Source organism: Rhinolophus hipposideros (genome assembly GCF_964194185.1).
Source record: "Rhinolophus hipposideros genome assembly, chromosome: 23".
NCBI classification, from domain to species: domain Eukaryota; kingdom Metazoa; phylum Chordata; class Mammalia; order Chiroptera; family Rhinolophidae; genus Rhinolophus; species Rhinolophus hipposideros.
The window spans coordinates 20,123,056-20,142,722 of NC_138069.1; the positions used below are offsets into that span (position 1 = coordinate 20,123,056).

At 43.5% G+C, this 19,667-nt stretch overlaps 2 protein-coding genes across 3 annotated transcripts in view; one reads left to right on the top strand and one right to left on the bottom strand.

The window, feature by feature from the left end:
- Positions 1 to 8,964, top strand: part of SH3RF2 (SH3 domain containing ring finger 2) — a 114,802-nt gene extending 105,838 nt beyond the window's left edge. For both annotated transcript variants that reach the window (XM_081036349.1, XM_081036350.1), the window contains one exon: positions 1,106 to 8,964. The gene's annotated coding sequence lies outside the window, so the exon portion shown is untranslated. The remainder of the gene's footprint in view (positions 1 to 1,105) is intronic.
- Positions 6,689 to 19,419, bottom strand: PLAC8L1 (PLAC8 like 1; the record flags this gene model as incomplete). Its single annotated transcript, XM_081036351.1, has 4 exons — positions 19,164 to 19,419; positions 17,483 to 17,616; positions 7,908 to 8,044; positions 6,689 to 6,829 (listed from the first exon to the last, which is right to left on the bottom strand). The coding sequence occupies exons 1-4, from the start codon at positions 19,286 to 19,288 to the stop codon at positions 6,689 to 6,691; spliced, it is 537 nt and encodes a 178-aa protein (XP_080892477.1). The 5' UTR covers positions 19,289 to 19,419.
- Between the last annotated feature and the right edge of the window lie 248 nt (positions 19,420 to 19,667).

A 19,667-nucleotide genomic window follows, 5' to 3' on the forward strand; every position in this document is an offset into this window, starting at 1 on the left:
AGGATTGCATGGCATTTGCAAGCTCTGAGAGCTCAGAGAAGCTCAGTTTTGAGCCCAGATGTGGCTGCCTGCTTGAAAGCTCGGGCTCCTTCAGTACACCCTGTCTCTGGAGCCACAGATCACAGGTCTACGTCTGGAGAGTGGGAGTTCCAGGAAGGCTCCCCAGGTTGGTGTTTCCCACAAACTTTGCTGGCAAGATCTGACTGTCCCACATCAGCCCGTCAAGGAACAGGCTATGATCATCAGTAAAGTTGCCCCATAGGAAAAATGGCCTGTTACATCAGCCTGAGTCCTTGGTGAGAAAAGAAATCAGGCTTCAGGTGAAAGAAATTGGGCAGAAAATGGAAAACTCCCTTTCCCACTCATTTTCTGTTTTACCGGGTTTTCATGGGAACTTAACCTGTGGACAAACGCTGAGGCTGGGTCTTTTAGAAGGCAAGTCTTTCTAAATGTTATTGGACCAATTTCTCATCATCCTTTTAGCTCTCTCCTGCCACCCCCACCCCCATACCCCCTTCAGCGTGGTCATTTGGGACTCAATTTGCACTCAGAAGGGCCAAGAGCTGAACACTGGCAGCAAAGACACAGGTAGCAGCCGACTCCTGTGATGCCCATTCAAACCACCTGCACTCACCTGGACGAGGGGCGGCCTGAGGCACTGGCCACATGTGAGCACTCAGCCTCAGGAAGTGGAAAGGGGCCAAGTGCTGGGCAGGGAGGGGTGGGCATCGATTGCATCTGTGGGGGTGATTGGGACGCAGGTAGAGTTTGGTGATCAAAATAGAATATTTGAGGCCTTGGAGAAATCCTGGGGGCTTGTGGATTTTAACTTTTTATTTTTGAAATAATTTCAGACTTAAAGAAATGTTGCCGAAATAGTACAAAGAATTCCTTATACACCTCAGAGCTAGGTTCCCTAGATATTAACATTTTACTGTGTTTTGATTCTCTCTCTCTCTCTCTCTCTCTCTCTCTCTCTCTCTCTCTCTCTCTCTCTCTCTCTCTCTCTCTCTCGTATACACCTGTATAAGAATTCTAAAGAACTATTGTCTTCCCAGGATGCATTCACACATGAGAGAGTCTGAAATCTTTTTCACCTTCACAGACCCTGCCTTGGTAATCTTCCCAGGAGGAGCTAGCAACAACAGGGATGCTGACGAAAACAAAGGATCTGATTGGATGGAAACTGCTCAATGGAGAGTTTGTGGACCACGTGATATTCCTTGGACATCAGGCATGGTACAGGAATACCAATAGGCTGGCCTCCAAGTCAGAAGGGGAATAGGAGAAAGAACAAATCTGTCTTCACCCACAGTATCAATGGGTGGTGTGCCAGGCCGGAGAAAAGCAAATGCGTCATGTGCTGTTACAGGTTCCACTGGACTCCCATCCCTCCCTGTTACTCTGTTCTGAGGTCAAAGCCAGATTTGATCATGCCAATTTCTCACACCTTGGCACCTAACTGACAAATGGAAAGACTGGACATCAAGTGCCTTTCAGCTCTGCGACTGGCCTGTCTCTCCAGCTCAGATTTAGAGAAGTGCAGGAGACACCCTAATATTCTTGTGTGGGGTGTTCAAGCCAGCGAGGCCAGGGCTTTCTCACCATGTCCCCATCCTTCACCCCCCACCCCCGACTCCCGAGGGAGCAACCTGCATCTCTCTGCCACATCCTCCTTCTTTTCCATTCCAATTCCATCTGTCTTCCCCACAAACACACCTTCTGATCCACGGGGTTTCTATTAGAACGCCTGATCTAGGAAATAGGGCTTGGTACATGAAGAATCTCAGATAAGAGAAATCCATGATGTCATCACAGAGATGCCACGGAGGGCAGTGCCTTACAGAGAGGCTATTTCCAGTCTAAAGATCGAAAAATCAGTTATCCCCGTGCATTGTGTGTGTGTGTTCAGAAATAAGTCGTCTTCAAGGCGAAGTCATTAGAAGATAGTCTACTCCTGGTTTAAAACAAATTTCTAATTTAAAATACAGATTTTTAAAGTATCTGTGCTAACCAGAGAGAGGCGTTCTGCAGATAAACGCAATTCACAAACCCCCTGAGGCTCTTCAAGCCATACATTTTCACCTTATTCCTTATCTTAAGACGTCCATGAGAATCTCAGTTTTAAAAACACATGCTGCCCCGATTACTAGTGACAAGAACGCAGCGTCCTGTGGACGTGCCGGGTGTTTTAACATTTGGGACCCTGCTTTTGCACGGATACATCCTCAGTCTTTCAGCCAGGCCTGCTTGTAAGCAGGAGCAGACATGAGGCGAACCATGAGCAGAGTAAGGATTGCATCTTGTGGTTACAGAAACGTTTTCTTCTACGTGAAGCTGTCCCATGCAGGACTCACACTGGCGGTGCCCATCTTCATGGGTTGAATAACTTGGACTTCTTCCCCACACCCTTCTCTCGGTGAACCTTAGGAGAAGGTGATAATAAGCAACAACAAAACCTCCGAGCACTGGCTTTATCTGCCAAATGGTGAGTGAGAAAGCAGGAGGATGAGACCACAGAAAGGATAATTCACTGGTGACATCTTCTCACACGTGGTCAATGACCGTGCTGCCAACTATCAGTCATCCCTTTTGTCTGAACTACTAGGACTAAAGGTTGGTTCCATTTCCTCTGGGATGGATTCGGACTGGGTTGGCTCCTCTTTAGCCTCAGCAGCAGTGAATACAGAGATGCCGCCTTCAGATTCTGGACTCTACTCGTTACTACCATGGGGCCTTACGGCCCACCTATGAATAGGTTTCCATGACTTCGTCTTCCAGGGTAATGGAAGACTGTCTGAGTTGGAAGGAATTTTACGTTTATATGTGATGTAGGGAAAGGTTAAGTGTAGGCAAGCTGCCCACACAAAAGCAAATTGTATAAACTGGGGAGTGGGGTGGGGGGAGACACAACACAACATTTAGTGCCCAGAAACCATTCGGCCACATTGGTAATGACAGCCTTGTCTTCGAGGCCCTCTCGCTCAGATTTTCTTCTCCCCTTGGCTTCCCCCTCTCACATGTAGAGAGCAATAGGAAACCACCACTCCTCATTTTTCACTTGCTGGCTTTTCAGTCTCTGGGAACTTTCCCGGGCTTATAGTAGAGGGTTTTATGGAGAGTTCGCTTTTCCTTTGTACCTGCTTAACCAGTCAACCAAATATTTTCTTAAAACACAAATGAAGGATCTGATTTGCTCTGAGCCAAACCCAGAAGCTTAAGGAAAGCTCCCCCATTTCCTAAAGTTTTCCTAAAGCTCCCCTATTTCCTCTGGACTTTCAGTTCCAGGATCTAGATTCCAAATAGTCATGGGTCAAAAGGTGGTGGGGAGGGGGAAGGAGGAGTTAGAATGATTAGAATGAGGTCAGCCCAGAAATTTTCCCTGGAATTGTTTGCTAAGCATGAAGCTTGAGTTTTATCTTCTGGGATTGTTCCTTCTTATGATTATATGTTGGTTGAAGGAAGAGGGTGTTGTTTAGGGGGGAAAAAAGAGGAAAGAGAAAATGGAAGGGGAGAAAAATTCCCTTTTCCATGGAAATATATGCAGGAAAGCTATCGACTCTTGTGTCTGCTTGTTTTTTTAAGTGCAGTGTTTTTAACAGACCAAAAGAGAATCTTTATGAGCTAATATGTATGTGAATAATGTTTATAAAAAGGGTATAATGTTAGTTGTTATGGATTATTGTATAAATAAACCTTAGATGTATAAAACATGTAAACATATAAAAATTATTTTATAGGGCAGTGGACACTTAAGGACCTCCAAACTTTTCACGTCTTTGTTCCAAGAAATAGAGTACCAGGGCTGGCAGCTTCTTTCCTTAGTATATTCCACTGTAAAGCCAAGAGGTTTGGTGGAGTTTGGTTTGCTTTCTGGTTTTGTAATTTATCATTTATATGGATTACTTTGCAACGTCTATTGCATGTGGTTGGTGTTGTTTACCCACATGGGGTGATCAGAGATCAATTCTACACTTTGCATCTTGGAAAACCGAAAGGAACTTTCTAGTGAGAAGAAAAACACACAGAACTTACCTTCAACCGTTGGGTTAACTGAGTTGTGCCACCAATAGCTTGTTTTAAATCTGAGCAAATGAGGGGAGTTTAATATCAGTTGGATAACTTTTCTCCTAGGAAGGAGTCACATGTTTTTGTTAAGTCCTTTTTCTCTTGCACTTGACATGTTCTAGAAGAAACCAGAAGTTATGGCCCTAAACCACCATGCTTCAGGACCACTCTCCACCATTGGTTTTCAATTTGGATCATATCCAAATTGATATGTGGATATTTGAAAACAAATCATATCCAATTGATATGTGGATATTTAACTATCCACATATCAGTTCTCCATTTTATGTTCTGTGATTTGGTGGTAGACTCAATGCTTTTAGAGCCCCGCGTTTTACTTGTTTGGGTTTGTGGCTTTTATGAAATATTAAGCTTGCTCCTTAACACCCAGGCTGATCAGAAGAAGGAAAAGGAAAAAAGGGGGGCCCCCTTGCTGGAGAGGTCCACTCACACCTTTTACATCAGCTGAGAAAAGTGGGCCAGAAACCAGTCCATGAGATACCATCTGCTCTCCACACAGGGAGGGGTTAGTCGTGTGAAAGTGGAGAGATTACCCAAGTCTCCTTTGCCAAAAATGCATATTGTTCCCAGCTGTAAGCTTGTGAAGCCCGATATGTGTTTTAGCATGAAACAATAAAACAGCTTTATTTTCGCTTAATAGAGTTGTCCCTGAGGTCTGGTTTTTTCAGTAGCTGACTTGGAGAGGGGAGTACTTCATCATAGATTAAACATCAACATGAGTATTTAACTTTCCCAAAGGGCTTTGGTTCCTGGCAGCTGCTCCAGACATCCAAAGGAAGGGCTGGTAGAAGAATCACTTGATTGTCAGACCGGAATTGCTTAGTTTCAGTGGGGATGGCTGGGGGCAGGGGCGAGTGACACTTCTCTAAGTGCTCACCAGGCTGAGTTCATCTCCATGGAGCAAACACCAGTTTGTAAAACCTTGAGGACCCAAGAAGGCTCTTGGCCAGAGGCCTTCCCTGCTTGCTGCCTGTCGCTCACCAGCTGTGTGGCCTTGGGCAAGTTACTTAACCTCTCTGTGGCTCAGGTTCCTTTTCTGGAAAATTGGAGATATAATAGCACCTACCTGAGAAATGTTAAGGATTAAATGTCTTAAAGCAGGTAGACGACTTTGAGCAGCGCCTGGCACATACAGCTACTCAATAAAATTAGTGTTTTACCACCTTCACAATGTTTTCCATGTCCACCAACCATCTGTATTGTTATTTACTTACTATTCTCATTTTAATTGTCTCCATTTTAATCCAAAATTCATTTGAAAACTTCCTATCTCAACTGTAAATGGAAAACCAGTACAACATGCTATGAATATAAGGTAGCCGCAGATAAGTATAATAGGTCGCGTGTACTGAGTCCTTTCTGCTGGCCAGGTGCCATACCTAGTGTCCTGACTTGTTAGAATCCTCACAGCCCTGCGAGGTCGGAACTGTCATTTTGCACGTGAGGACACAGAGGCACAGAGAGATTAGTAAATGTGCCTAGAGTTACACAATTAGTAACTGAAGGAGGCATGTCAAGCTTCACAGCTCTGCCTCCTCGCACCGCACCGTTCTGTGACTACAGAAACAAAAATATTCTATTCACACGGTAGATGATTGGTGTAGCAGCTTCCTAGTGCTGCTGTAAGAAAGCACCACGAACTGGGTGGCTTACAGCCACAGAAATATTCGCTCGTGGTTCTGGAGGCGAGAAATCCAAAATCAAGATGTTGACAGGTCGGTACTCCCTCTAAAAGCTCTCGGGGAGGGTCTTCTCTCTCCTCCTCCAGCTTCTGGCAGCCCCAGGCACCCCTTGGCTTATGACAGCGTCACTCCAATTTCTGCTTCCATCGTTACAGGGTTGTCTTCCTTCTGTGAGCCTCTAAGTCTCTCTTCTTGTAAGGACAGCAGTCATATTGGATTAGGGCCCATCCTAATGACTTCATCTTAATTATGTCCCGTTTCCAAAGAAGGTCACATTCCCAGGTACCGGGAGTTAGGGTTTCAACATATCTTTTTGGGTGGGGGTGGGAGAGGGGAGGGAGAAGACGCGATTCAACTCAACTCTGTAACAGTTGCTTGCCTGAGGCTCTGGGGCTGAAACGTGCAAGTGCTAGAGAGGTGTTCAAGATTCCCCGTGCCCTGATACTTTCTCCTTGATGCAGTCAGGACCGAAGGAATCAGGAGGGAAGGACAATGCTTCTGTATGTTGGTGACATTTCGTGCCCTGGCCAGGTGCTAACTAAAATTAACCATCAGTGGTACTTTGGGAAAAGTGGCTTCCTTAGCGTAAGAAAGCCATACCACAATTCTTCCAGCTTCCTGGACATCCCTCATGAAAGGATGACAGTAGGAAAATGGTGAAAAATGCAGCCAAATCTCCAGGCAGGGGGTTGGAGGGCACAGAACTTGCCTCTAGAATCTGCCTGGTGTGACTGGGCTGGCAGAGCAAATCCAGACAAATAACAGAGGCTTCCTCGGGAGACATGTAAAGAAAGAACAACAATAAAGAAGTGGGGAGGGGGAGTTGTTTATTTTCAAACTACTTCGGTGAAAACTTAAGAACCATCTCTCTATTAAGAGGAGGGCAAGGGGGAGTGAGGAGGAGTTTTCGTGCTCTGTCAAATACAGGTGTCCTTAGTTGAAGGGGCTGCTGAGATTTCATAGAGTTGGGAGGTCCGTATTTTGAGTTCCCGGGCCACCTGACAGATGGAACAAGGCCAACAGCAGTGCACCGCGAGCCAGTCCTCACACAGTGTGCCCTAGGGGGAGAGACCCAGGGTCCATTCCGGTACCATCGCACAGGCCCATGTCCATTCCCCAGGGGCCTCCACAGCACCACCTGCTGGCTTATCCCATGAACTGCTTCCAAAATCCGCCAACACCCCGAAGTCAACGCCCAGGCACACAGCTCCCCTCGGTTATCCAGGTGACAAGCTGCCCATCTGTTGACCAACCTTTGCAATTCAGGGGCCTGCCCTTTGGGATGTTGATATTTGAAACCAATGATTTCTCTATCGACATCTTTTTTGTTTCTCTTAGGATTTAATATTTTTAAGTATTTATTTCTTTGAAATGGGTAATAAGTGCACATGATCTAAAACTCCCACAATAAGAAGGGACAGGAAATAAAGTAAATTCCCCCTTCTGTAGATGTCCCCAGCCACCCAGTTACCTGTTCAGGGGTACCATTCTTGGCAGTTTCTTATCTCCACTTCCAGATAAATTCTATGTCTACGCAGGTATATACATATCGTCTTTCAATGTAAATAGTTTCATACCTCTCTGCCTTACTCTTTTTTTCACTTAAAAATATATATTAGAGATATTAGAAATTCATTTTATATGAATTATAAAGAGATGAATTTTTTTTCTTTCTTACCACCCACATCTGAATATATATGATGTCTGTCCTCAATCTCTCATTTTACCTCAGTCTCAGCTGCCCTGGAAATTGTCTGGCTCTTTGAAGGGTCCCCAGGGGACCCCTAAAGTGAATTCTGCATATGCCACATAGACTATATTTTAACTCAGGCCATCCAAATTTGATATAATTCTGTCATTTTCTCTTGATGCAATGAGAGAAAACAGAAGTGGCCCGTTGACCAATAATCTGTATTAGAATAGGTGCCCCTTGGAAATACCCTTCACAACGTGACGTTTTGGTTAACATACATGCTCGTAATGAATGAACACAGAAATTTCTTGCCCTTCCTTTCCTAAAGTCTTCCACTAACTGTGGTATTTTCCTCGCCCAGAACCTCTCTTTTTTCTTTTTGGAAAAGCACATCCAGGTTCTCAAATAGATTGAGGTTCCCATATACATTCAAACACACTTACCCGTATTTTATGTCTCTCTCTGGTGCCAATTCTCAGTGCAGAGGTGGACCCAGGTAACAATGGCCAACAAAAACATTCTCCATAATGCCTGGCGATGTCACACTCAAGACACATCGGACAAAACAGACCACAGAGACCTGTCAATCACCACATAAAAGAAAGCCAGAGTTCTCAGGTGACCTCGGAGCAACTCCCCAAGGCAAGGAGCATTTACTGCCCTCTGCCATCAGTGTGATGCTGCATTGTCTCTCTGTAATCGGGGACTGTGAATGAATAACCAATTCTCAAAACTCAGTGTATGGAAATTGCCATAAGTGAGCCACATCAAAATTGTCTTCTTTTGTTAAACACCGGCAAAGCTGAACCTGATACAATTCTGTTAGCATTCACTGCGGTAATTGTTTTCTCCAGTCAAGAGAAAGCATTAAATAATTTTTTTACAGTTGAATCTAACTATTGCTTCTATTGTGTTCATCTAATTTCAATATTTAAAATAGACACATTATATGATACTTTTCAATAACAGGCATCTTTTGCTATGATTGTGATTGAAAGCCCTCTTATGGTACACTGATTCTGCCTGCTATTCTTATCAGGACTTTATTCTATTTCTCAGGCCAGAAGGTTATGCTAATTTCTGCGAGTTTAGTGCCAGCCACTGACATCTGCCAGTTTTAATCTGTAAACTATTAGAGGCTTGGTTCCTTGAACATCAACTGGAAACAGTTTGTCATTTATTCATCCACTCATAACTACTGATCCTGTTGCCTACACATTCTGCATGAACCATCTAACACAGAGGTTCTGTTTTAAATATGTTTTGGGTCACAGACCCTTTGGGGAATATGATGACAGCTATGAACTTGCTCCTCAAGGGAAAAGAAAAATACATGCACACAGACGTGCAAAATTGTGCATTCAATTTCACGGGGTTCAAGGATCCATTGTAAACTATCAATGGACCTCAGGTGAAGAACCCCTGATATACAGTACTATGTTGTCATCTAGCATTGAGAAAGGTGACAACCTGGATAAATACCAAAAATTAGGACTATGTAACAGCAAAAAAGAAAAAAAGCTAATCATAACCTTTGAAAAATGCATTCAATAAATGTTATTGAGGCATAATGAAATACAAAAAAAATGCAGAAATCATAAATGTTGACAATGATATTCACCCAAGTAACCAAAGTGTGGAATGCTGCCCTCACCCTGGGGAATTCCTTTGTGTCTCTTCCCAGAGGGTCCCAATCTCCCCACCCCCAGCCCCCATCCCAGTCCATAGGAAACCACATTTCTGATTTCTGTTCCCATAGGTGAGTTTTTACCTCTCCTTGGACTTCATATAAACAGAATCCTGTTTACTTTTGTAACAGTCTTTTGTTCAATGCCATGTTTCTTGAGATTCATCTATGTTGTTATGGGAATCTATAGTTTGTTCTTTTTGCTGTCAAATAGTATTGAAATGTATGAATAATCCACAAATTGTTTATCCATTTTGCCACAGATTACTCCAATTTTTGCTATTAATCTTATGAATAAGTACTATGAACATTCATATACGAGTCTTTATGTGGACATACATTTTCACTTCACTTGGGTGGATTCCTGAAAATGGAATTGCTAGGGCATAGGGTAGATTTATGTTTAACTTTACAAGAAACTAACAAACAGTTCTCCAGATTAGGTGTACAATTTAACACTCCACCAGCAATGTATGAGAGTTCGTCGTTCCACATCCTCACCAACATGTGCTGTTGTCAGTCTTTCTTATCTTAGCCATTCTAACGAATGTGAAACGGTAGTGATCACAGCCTTTAGTGTTCCAGATGCACAGGATCACACGGTGTCACCAGCACACGACTTCTCGTCCAAAGCCTGTCTGCCTACCAGTCCCTCCCACCCTCCCCAACAAGAGAGAATGCAAAGCCCCACTCCCAAATTCAATGACCAAGAAGCAAAAAGCTAGGAATGAGCCTTTATCTCAGAACCTCCAAGGAATGTTCCAGGAGTCTGGACTTCTTCAAGGTGGCATGGGGGTGAGGCAGCACACGTGTTCCAAAGGAATGGGGAGGGGGTGGGGGATGGGCTCCAGGGGGCAGCCTATCTCCAAGGAACATAACCTCTATTTCATCCATTCAAAAGTTTGAAGATAATCACTAAATCATGTACAGGAGGCAATGCGTGGCTGAAAACAAACTCTGAATTCAGCCTTCAGTAAGTCTGGGATGTTTCACTTCATTTTTTAAAAAATTATTACCCCCAGTGAAATCAGCAGGCTCCACCCAGCGCTGACAACGGCAAAGGGCCCAGGAAACTTATAGCGAGTTCAGAGTGGTCACACTGCATGCAACCTTGAGTTAGGGGACTTTGAAATCCTGGCACGTGAAAATCAACCAAATCTCATTTTGTGCGTGCATTACAAAATAGTATAACAAATCCTTGCAAATAAAAAATTAATCAAAAGCAACACTTGACCTGACAAAGAGAAATGCCCACCATCCTCAGTAAGTGTATTGTAAAGAAGTTGTCGTTTTGTACAGTGGAACTCCTGTGCCTTATTTTTATGACTTGTATGCTTTTTTTAAAAACACACGCTGTTTTTTTAATTTAGTTTTTTCATCATATAACCATGTTACCCAAGTGTGCATTAAAAGGTGGTACTAGATGCTGAAGGAAACACACCCAAATTCAATTACCTTGGAAGAGAAATCAGATATGATTTTTAAAAAAAGGAAAACACTATGGAAGCCAAACTTTTCTTATATAACAGCTAATACTCCTACAAATTTAACCCTGTGCCAAGCTCTGCTAAAAGTCCTTTGCATTAACTCATTTAATTCCCACAATAATCCTATAAAATTATACTCTTACTATGCCGATTTTACAGATGAGCAAACTGTAATTTTACAGATGAGCAAATCCTGAGTGTGCCCTGAGGATTTAAGTAATTCCCCCAAGTCCATCCATTTAGTAGAAAGGGGCAGAAGCCAGATTGGAACTCCGGTAGTCTGGCCCCAAAGTCTTACCTCCTACACATGGCACGTCTGTCCATGTGTCCTCATGTTTTATGTATTTATCTATATGCCACAAAGGCTGTGGGTTTGTATGCTCCAAAACAGCAATCTCACCACCACTGCTTTGTGTTTATTCCTGTGGGACCGTCTTAATTCATGAACCTTCTTTAGGAAAGATCTATTGTGGCAGGTATCAGTGGTCCACACTGCGATGGAGTACAGTGGGATAAACACGATGGGCTCACACCTCAAGAATGCCCAAGAGCAGCGTGATGGGATCCTTTGTCTTGAAGAGTCTCTAGAAGACAATTTTGTAACATCTATCACAGGCCAAGGGGAAGTATCCAGAATATACAGGAACTCCTACAAATCAATATGGGAGGGATTAAACAAAAGAATAAAATGGGCATAAGACACGAGCAGGTAATTCACCAAAGAGGAAACTCAAAGGGCCAATGACACACCTGAAAAGTTGCTCGATGCTGTCAGTAATCAGGGAAATGCATATTAAGACCATCAGAAATCATGTATTACCCATAAGAAGGGCTAATTTTTCCAAGTTTTTATAATAACAAACACTGTGGGGAACCATGGGCTACAGGTGCTCCATGCACTGATGGAAGTGAAAACTGGACAGCCACTCTGGGAAGCTACGTGGCTGAATCCAGTAAACTTTAACACCCTCCAGGACCTAGCAATTCCACTTATCAGTAGCTGCCTGGAGTGATGCTGACACGTGCACACAAAGCGGCAGGTACAAAGGTATCCACTGCAGCATTATTTGTAGCTTAAAATTTAAAACAAATGTACAAATAGATGAAAGTGTAAGCAAAACTATAATGATGTCAATCATACTGTGGAATAATTAAGAATGCACTGGAAGCTCAATTAAGTACCGACAGAGTTAAAGCTTGAAGACACATTCTGAGTTAAAAAATAGAATGGTATGATGATATGTACCGCATAATATCACTGATGCTTTGTTTAAAGAGTGAAGGTGTTTAAGCTCAAGAGGGATTTGAGCCGTAAGTTCGGCCTCTTCCTTTTACTCACAGGCCTGGTGGTTATATAAGCACCCACAGCCTAAATATTCCTGGCTCCTTCTCTGAGATGGGCTCCACCCTCATGCATGGAATGTGGTTCATTATTCATCGTTCTAACTTATAGGGGAGCTGAAATAAAAAGAAGCAGCCCACACAAAAACAGAGTGTGGAGTCCCAGAGAGCAAAAGTAGAAAAGGTGGGTGGAAATTGCAGCAAGGCACATTTCAGATCAATTATTGCAAAAAGGCAGAACCATCTAACAATAAGAAATGCTCAAAATAGGAATGGGGCACACTCACACATTGTGGGTGGGAGTGTAAATTAGTACAACTTCCAAATGGAGAGCCATGTGGCAACATCTATCGAAATTTAAAATGGTACATGCTAGTTGACCAGAAGGTTTATTCCCCAACAATAAGCCAATAGATAGAATCACACACATGCAAAATGACATCTGTAGGGTATATTCACAGAGCATTAGTTTGAACTGCAAAACGTCTGGAAACCACATAAGGTCCACAATGGGAATTTTTGGATAAATAAATGGAATCTATGCAGCAATTTAAAATACTAGCTCCAGAAGTGCTGACATGGTCTGATCACCTAGGTATATTGTTATATTAAAACAAATGTGCTGAATAGTGTTTACAATTGTATTTGTGTAAATTATATACACACACACATACAGTGAAAACATCTGGAAGGATACCAAAATATTAACAATGGTGATCCCTGCCAGCTGAGATTACAGTATACTGCTTTTTTCTTTTATAGCCTTTTGCATTTCTCTGTTACAATGATTATTGATACTTCTATAATAAAGAAAATCCATTTTCATTTAAAAAATTTTTATACCTTTACAAGCAGATAGACTATATCTGGATTCAGGTAAGAGGGGTTGCCCCTGGGGAGAAGAATGGGTAAAAAGAAATGATGGAATACTTGATTTTCATACACCAAAGGGGTAGGTACTTTTGAATTTTGCATCATATGCATGGTAACCTATTCAAAATCATTTTTTCTTTTTTTTAAGCACTGAGCTGTTTCCAAAGGGGAGAAGCCCTCCTCCCTGGAAATGTTCTGGAAGCCAAGGAATCCAGGTCCTTGCCAGGCATGCTGCAGAGGGGGTGTACATAAGCAGTTGAGGGGCCAGACCAGCTGCCCGCAATGTCCCTAACTCTGAGGCCTTATGGTTCTTTCAATGGAGTGCGAGAAAGAAAGAAGCGAGTGAGAATACAGGTTGAAATTCATACATTGACGACTTGTTCGGGAAATATTTCGAAGCACCTCCTATGGACCAAGTGACCTGCCAGAAACCAGAGCAATGAGCAAGACAACAGTGGGCCCTGCTTCAGAGCATGGACAGTTTACCTGCAGTTCGGGGACAGGACTCCCAGTCCGAGGCCTTGTCCTGCCTGCTTCCTCTTCCGGAAAACCAGAGAGACTCCTGGCCCACTTCATTCTACCCACCTTGGGCGTCTGATGGTTCCTAGTCCACTGAGCTCTTTACTGCCTGGTGCCTGCGCTGCCCTCCACGGGGAAGGTCGTTTGAGTGGCTGACAGACCCATCTCACGTATCGATCGGCTTAAGTGCATGCCTCGGAAAGGCCATCCTTTTCCCCAGTCCCCTATAATTTCCGTTCATAACAGCCTGTTTATTTCCTTCGTTGCACTTATCACAGCTGTAATTAGTCTATTGACTTATTTGCTTATCGTCTGCCTCCTCTAAGAAACCATCTGTCTCATTCACTGTTATGCCTGTAACACCTATACACAGGTGTATACATAGTAGGAACTCGGTAAATATTAGTTGAATTATAAACCAATGTTGATTACACCTTCCACATAATCCTTCTCTGGGGCAACATCACAAACATACCTGAAACTGGACGACCCAGCCTTTTACCCACGATGCCACTTAACAGCCCTTGATTTCACCTCTGCTTCATCTTCCCATCTGAGCTTTCAGCAGTCACATCTCCAAAGGACACAGAAGCACTTGTATGCTAATCTGACTGCAGTGCGAATTCAGGTAAAAGCACAGAGGTGGGAAGAGGGAGGCAGTTCAAAAAATATATAATTATAATAGAAGACGAAGAAGCAAAATGTCAAAAAGAAATGGAAATCATCACTGTTCATAATGTACCCTTTGCTTAATGGATGACAAACTGGAGCAATAATTCTCGACATTTAATGGAAAACTGTCCCAGGATAGGAATCTGGCATGGAACAAAGTCATAGCAAGAAGTTCTACTGTTTGTTCCCCCGTTAGTCACAACCATTTTCACAGTGATTTGCTGGAAATGAAATTTTGTGGATGAAGTAGCCCTTTTAAACAGGAAAGGAAAGAAACCCAGGGTTCATAGCACTCATACTCCAGCTCCGTCTTGGGAATTACAGTACAGATGAGTGTAGAAAGGGACATTGCCTTTACATTTTCTTCTAGGACAATTAGCTCAGAGACACCATGAGCAGTCACCAAATGAAAGCGTTCCCAGGGAACAACAATTAAAACACAGAACATTCGAGATCACTGCCTGTTCTCCATGGGTCATACTCAATTGTAAAGAATACTGTACATATTTACCCACGTCCTCCTTCCTTTCCCACTTGCCCCTAGAACGGGAGACCTGGTGTGGTTGGTCTGTTGACCACTGATGGGGGTGGGAGCAGAGCTAGGCAATGAAGCAATGTCTAAAGCAGAGAGGGTAGTGGAGGGTGGACCTTTCTTTGACCACTTTTTAGGTTCTCCTGGGATTGGGTGGAAATCCCTCTGCAGCAGTCAATCTAAGTCTCTTGACTCCACCCTTTGCTCTCCACATGCTGGAGAATAATAAAAATGTATAGTAATAATATTAATACCTAAGAGTCACTAAGTGCATTGTTTTGTTAGGGTATTCCTGGTAACCTGCACCCCAGCAGAAAATTTTAGGAAATTATCCCTTCACTATTGTTGGCAATATTGAATGACCTGTCATTCAAAATGCCCTGGGTCTGGCCAAGCAGCAGGCATTTCACCGAAGCTAGACAAACTGGGCTCCATCTGCTGAAACAGGAAAACAACAGATAAAAATGTTTGGGGTTGACCAGACTGTCAGCTAGCTCCCGATAATGCATCTTATCCCTTCTGAGCTTAGTTTTTAGTTGATTGTTTAATTCTGTGAGCTAGCGCATAGCCTTCTAACGAAATCAAATGTTTGTTTGTGTATTAGTTTCCCAGGGTAGCCAGAACAAAATACCACAAACTGGGCATCTTAAAACAAGAGAAATTATTCTCACTGGAGAAGTCTGCAATCAATGTGTTGGCAGGGTTGGTTCTTTCTGGAAGCAATAAGGGAAGAGTCTGTTCTATGCCTCTCTCCAAGTTTTTGGTGGTTGCTAGCAAGCTTTAGCATTTCTGGGCTTATAGATACATTACTCCTATCTCTCTGCCTCTACTGTCACATGGCCTTCTCAGTGTGTTTGTACCCAAACTTCTCTCATCTTACAAGAACACCAGCCATTGCATCAGATTCCTCACGAATCCAGTATAATCTCTTTTTAATTTGACTACATTGCAAACCCCCTATTTCAAAATAAGATCACATCCAGAGGTTCCAGGTGGACGTGCTTTTTTAGAGGACACTATTTACCCCAGCATAGCATGCAACAACAAAACTCTGATCTGGTTATCTTCCAAAGCAGTGTCAAGAGTGTGTGCGATATATTACCTGCTTTAATCCTGACAACCACCCTTGAGGTGGGCACCTTTATTATCCCCATTTTAGAGGAAGGAAAATGAAGGTGCAGAGAATTTGTTAAGAGGTCAAATGACCAGTAAGAGGCAGAGTTAAGATTTAAGGCCAGTGCTAAATCTGATACAAATGTGTTCTCCTAATCACTGCATTATATTCTAGGCATTGCCCTACTTGGAAATACACGGATGGCTCCCCAACCCCCACCTACATGCTATGAAAGGGAAATGGTCCACTTCACAAAGTGGGGCTAAGCCTCCACATCCCCACATGGCTAACCTGCCTTCTCTGTACCTCAGTACTGGGTGACAACCGAAGTCAGAGCACTAGAAAGAATCCTGAGAACCAGAGAACAAGTGCCGAAACTGTCTGGTCAGAAGTTCACAAGGGTAGCAGTGGCAGGAAGAAGCCTGCTGAGCACTGGGTCAGATGGGCAAAGGGACAGGCACAGAATGCAGGGTTTGGTGCTGACCAGTCTCCTCCCCTTGAAGCCCAGGCAAGCCTGGGTGATGAGAGCAGCAAAAAACGTTGTTAGAGCTTCTCCCTCAGCAAGACTCTCGGCCAAACAGGGACTTGGGTCATGTAACAGTTCAGAGCTCTCGGACGGACCCAGCCTGCGAGACTTTGGGACAAATTCAGATCTTCCCATAAGCCTGTGAAGAGCAGGGAGAGTCATATTCTTCAAAAAATACTAGATCCAGGGTCTGTTGGGTTTTGAACTAAAGAGACTGTCCCTCAACCATCAATGGGAACCCGCCCCAACCCCCCTCCAAGAAAGACTGTGTGACTGAGTTGCTCCCTAGGGCGAATGCACCAGGTCCTGGAAAGGGACACTGTCATGTGGCACCAGAGATGGGTCAGAATGTCCTGAGGTAAAAATAGATTCAATGTGCTTTGAACTTCTAACCCAGGGGGAAATCGTGCAGCTAGAGAACAGTGTTGTTGGTACTTCTTTGTAACTGACCCACTGTCTGCAAAGACATCAATCTACAAAGGGGGTTTCACTTTGTGCTAATTCCTATTGTTATAAGAGTACAACACATTCCTCATAGAAACACTAGAAAGAGATAAGGAAAACTAAAACTATTCATTAGCTTACCATCTGGAGACACCTGCTGGAAGCATCTGTATTTGTATCCTTCCAGATATTTTGCTAAATATTTCCTCCCAAAATGGTGTCGAAAGTGCATAGTTTTACCATCTGCATCTTTAATTTAAAAATGCATCCAAAATGTCTTTTTATACCATCAAATGTTATTCTACAACATGACTCTTGATGGCTGTGTAGTAATTCATTGCAGGGATGTCTCCATTAAACACTGAGGTTGGTGCAGATTGTTGCTACAATAACCAACGCGGCACAATTTGACGTTGCTCCTGAATCTTTGCACCTGATTTATTTCCTTAGACGAAATGCCTGGCAATGTAATTACTGGGTTAAATGCTATGCAGTACTTGAGGTTCTTTTTACACGTTACTAAACCACCCACTGTGAAGGTTGTACAATTCACACTCCCACCAGCAGCAGGAAAGGGAGCCCTTTTGGTGCGTCTCTCCCAACACTGGGCTCTGCCATTTAAAAACAATCTTGATGTCACCACTTATTCTATAAAAGCATCCACATCTCTGAAAAGCAAGGTTATCCCCGCCGTTGAGTACATTTGAGTCACTAGAGGATTAGTCCATTTACTTTCTGTCCTTGTGCCTGATACAGCTTTTCCACCCACTGATGTCTTGGGAAAGAAGATAGTAAAGAACTTAAATGAAGAGGGAAAACATACAAATTCTCCTATCTCTGCAGATGCTGAAGAGGCCCGTGCTCCAGTCCCCTCCAGTCTGGACAATCGTGATTGTGGTGCTGCCACCGGCTCCCCGGACAGGCTGCTTCACCACAGCCTGGGCTGGTGCATGGCTCCTGGAGAGTCAAGGATGGTGATTAACTTAGAAACAAAGAAGATGGTTCTGAAGGACAATCATTAAGCCAAGACGAACTGATAAAGAGGAGATAGGGACCCAATGATGCCAAGTGGCTCTTAATTCAGAGATCAAGCTGACTTGACCATCCCCCTCTCTCCTCCATCACACCTTCTCTGTTTGCCCCATCTTTATTAATGGTATTATTATTCCAAATCCTGTCACTCAAACTCAATGTCCCGTTTACTTCCTCAGTGTTTCATAATAGTTAAATTCACAAATTTGGAAGCAAGAGGCCTCAGTTCAAATCCCAGCAGATCTCAGTTCAAATGTCTGGAATTGGAGCCACCTCCTGGAAAGCTAAGAAAATGCTTGGAATACAGCCAGTCTAAAGTGCCAGTGATACATCAGGAGGTGACCAGCAAACAGCTGGAAATGCTGCCCTACACCTTAGAAGAGAGGCGGGGATTGGGAGCTACCTTCTAGAAGTATGAAGTACAGCTACGAAATATGCCCAGCCCTTTTATCCATGTCACGGACCTCGAGTCTGGTCTCCTCTTCCATAAAACTGGATTTAAAATAGTCTACCTCTGCCGTTGCCAGGAAGTCTAAACAAGATCATGTATTTGGCACACAGTAGGAATGCAGCCCACAGTAGGCATGCAGCCCACGGCAGCCATTGTTGTTGTTGTAACTGAAGGATCGTGCACATACCATAGGGCATTCATATGCTTTTCTGAGAAACAAAGAACAGAGGAAGGAAATCTGGGGCAGCTTCTCAGTTGTCATGTGCAATCCCCAAATAACCTAAAATTCAACCAGGGTAACTAACCATCCTAGTCTGCCCAGGACTACAGGTTTTCCCAAGATGGAGAAGATTCAGTGCTAAAATTGGGAGAGTCTCGGGCATGCCAAGAGGGTTGGCCACCTTGATTGACAGCAGAGGGAGGCAAGAGGCGGACACCAATCCTTCTAGTCATCTGCCCCTACGAGTAACAGTATTAGGAGATTAATGAGGCACACCCTTCCGCCTTTTAACCTCACTATCCTTCTCCTAGCAGCTAAGCACGTTCCCCCACTGAATATCCCCACATGCCTTGTGCTTCAGTGGAGTGGGGGAATGTCATGTCACTCTCCTCCTTACTGAAACTTACATACTAACAGTTCATTCTGCTTTCCACTCACGCCTCCTTGATTACTTCAAACTCTAAAGTGAAACCAAAACCCTTGAGTTTTTATTTCAAAAGGGTGGAAGTTACTGGCAGCCACCAGAAATAGTTTCACTTGGTCAGGGTTCAACATTTTAAGTTAAGAATAAAGAGACACCCTTTCACCCAAGCCAGCCCTTCTCTTTGCAGGATCCAAGCCAGGCCAGAAGGAACTCAGGAGTTGTCCCCTTTTGGAGTACACGTGGGAAATGACAGCAACAACTTCCTTCCCAAGCCTATCTTTCTTTGCCCCAGCTCCTTGTAAGAAGAAATTGATTTGATATTCCAACCAAAGAGCAAAAGCTGGGGGCGGGGGATAAGAAATCACCCTACTGCGTACCTCAAGTTGGAAATAAAATGCTGTTCATCTTCAGATGACATGAGTGAAAGCAACAGAGGAGAATGTATACTAAATAAGGAAACATCCTCAGGCATCTTAGAGACGTCATTTACAAAACAATTCATAGTGACAGGTGTTTTCTTGTCACCTGGGCTATCCCTTTCCCTTTGACAAGAAGATGGCTGATTCTAAACTTGGGTTCAATCCAAAGTGAAACAGCTCCTCTAAGGAATGTTCCTGATATTCTGGAATCTGACATCACAGCAGTGTAACTGACAGATAACTTATTTCTTTAAAGACAGGTACACACCTAACTGTGGGCACGTCCATCTTACTAATCTGAAGGGAGGTACTGCTGAAGATAGAGTGTAAGTTTAAGAAAACAACTTCTCCGTGGTGGAAAACCCCTTTGCTCAGAGGTCCCTCTAGTAAACAATTTATCTAGCTAAGTGCCACTTAACCCTCCCTTAGGAGACTCAATAGCCTACAGATTTCTGCCCGGCA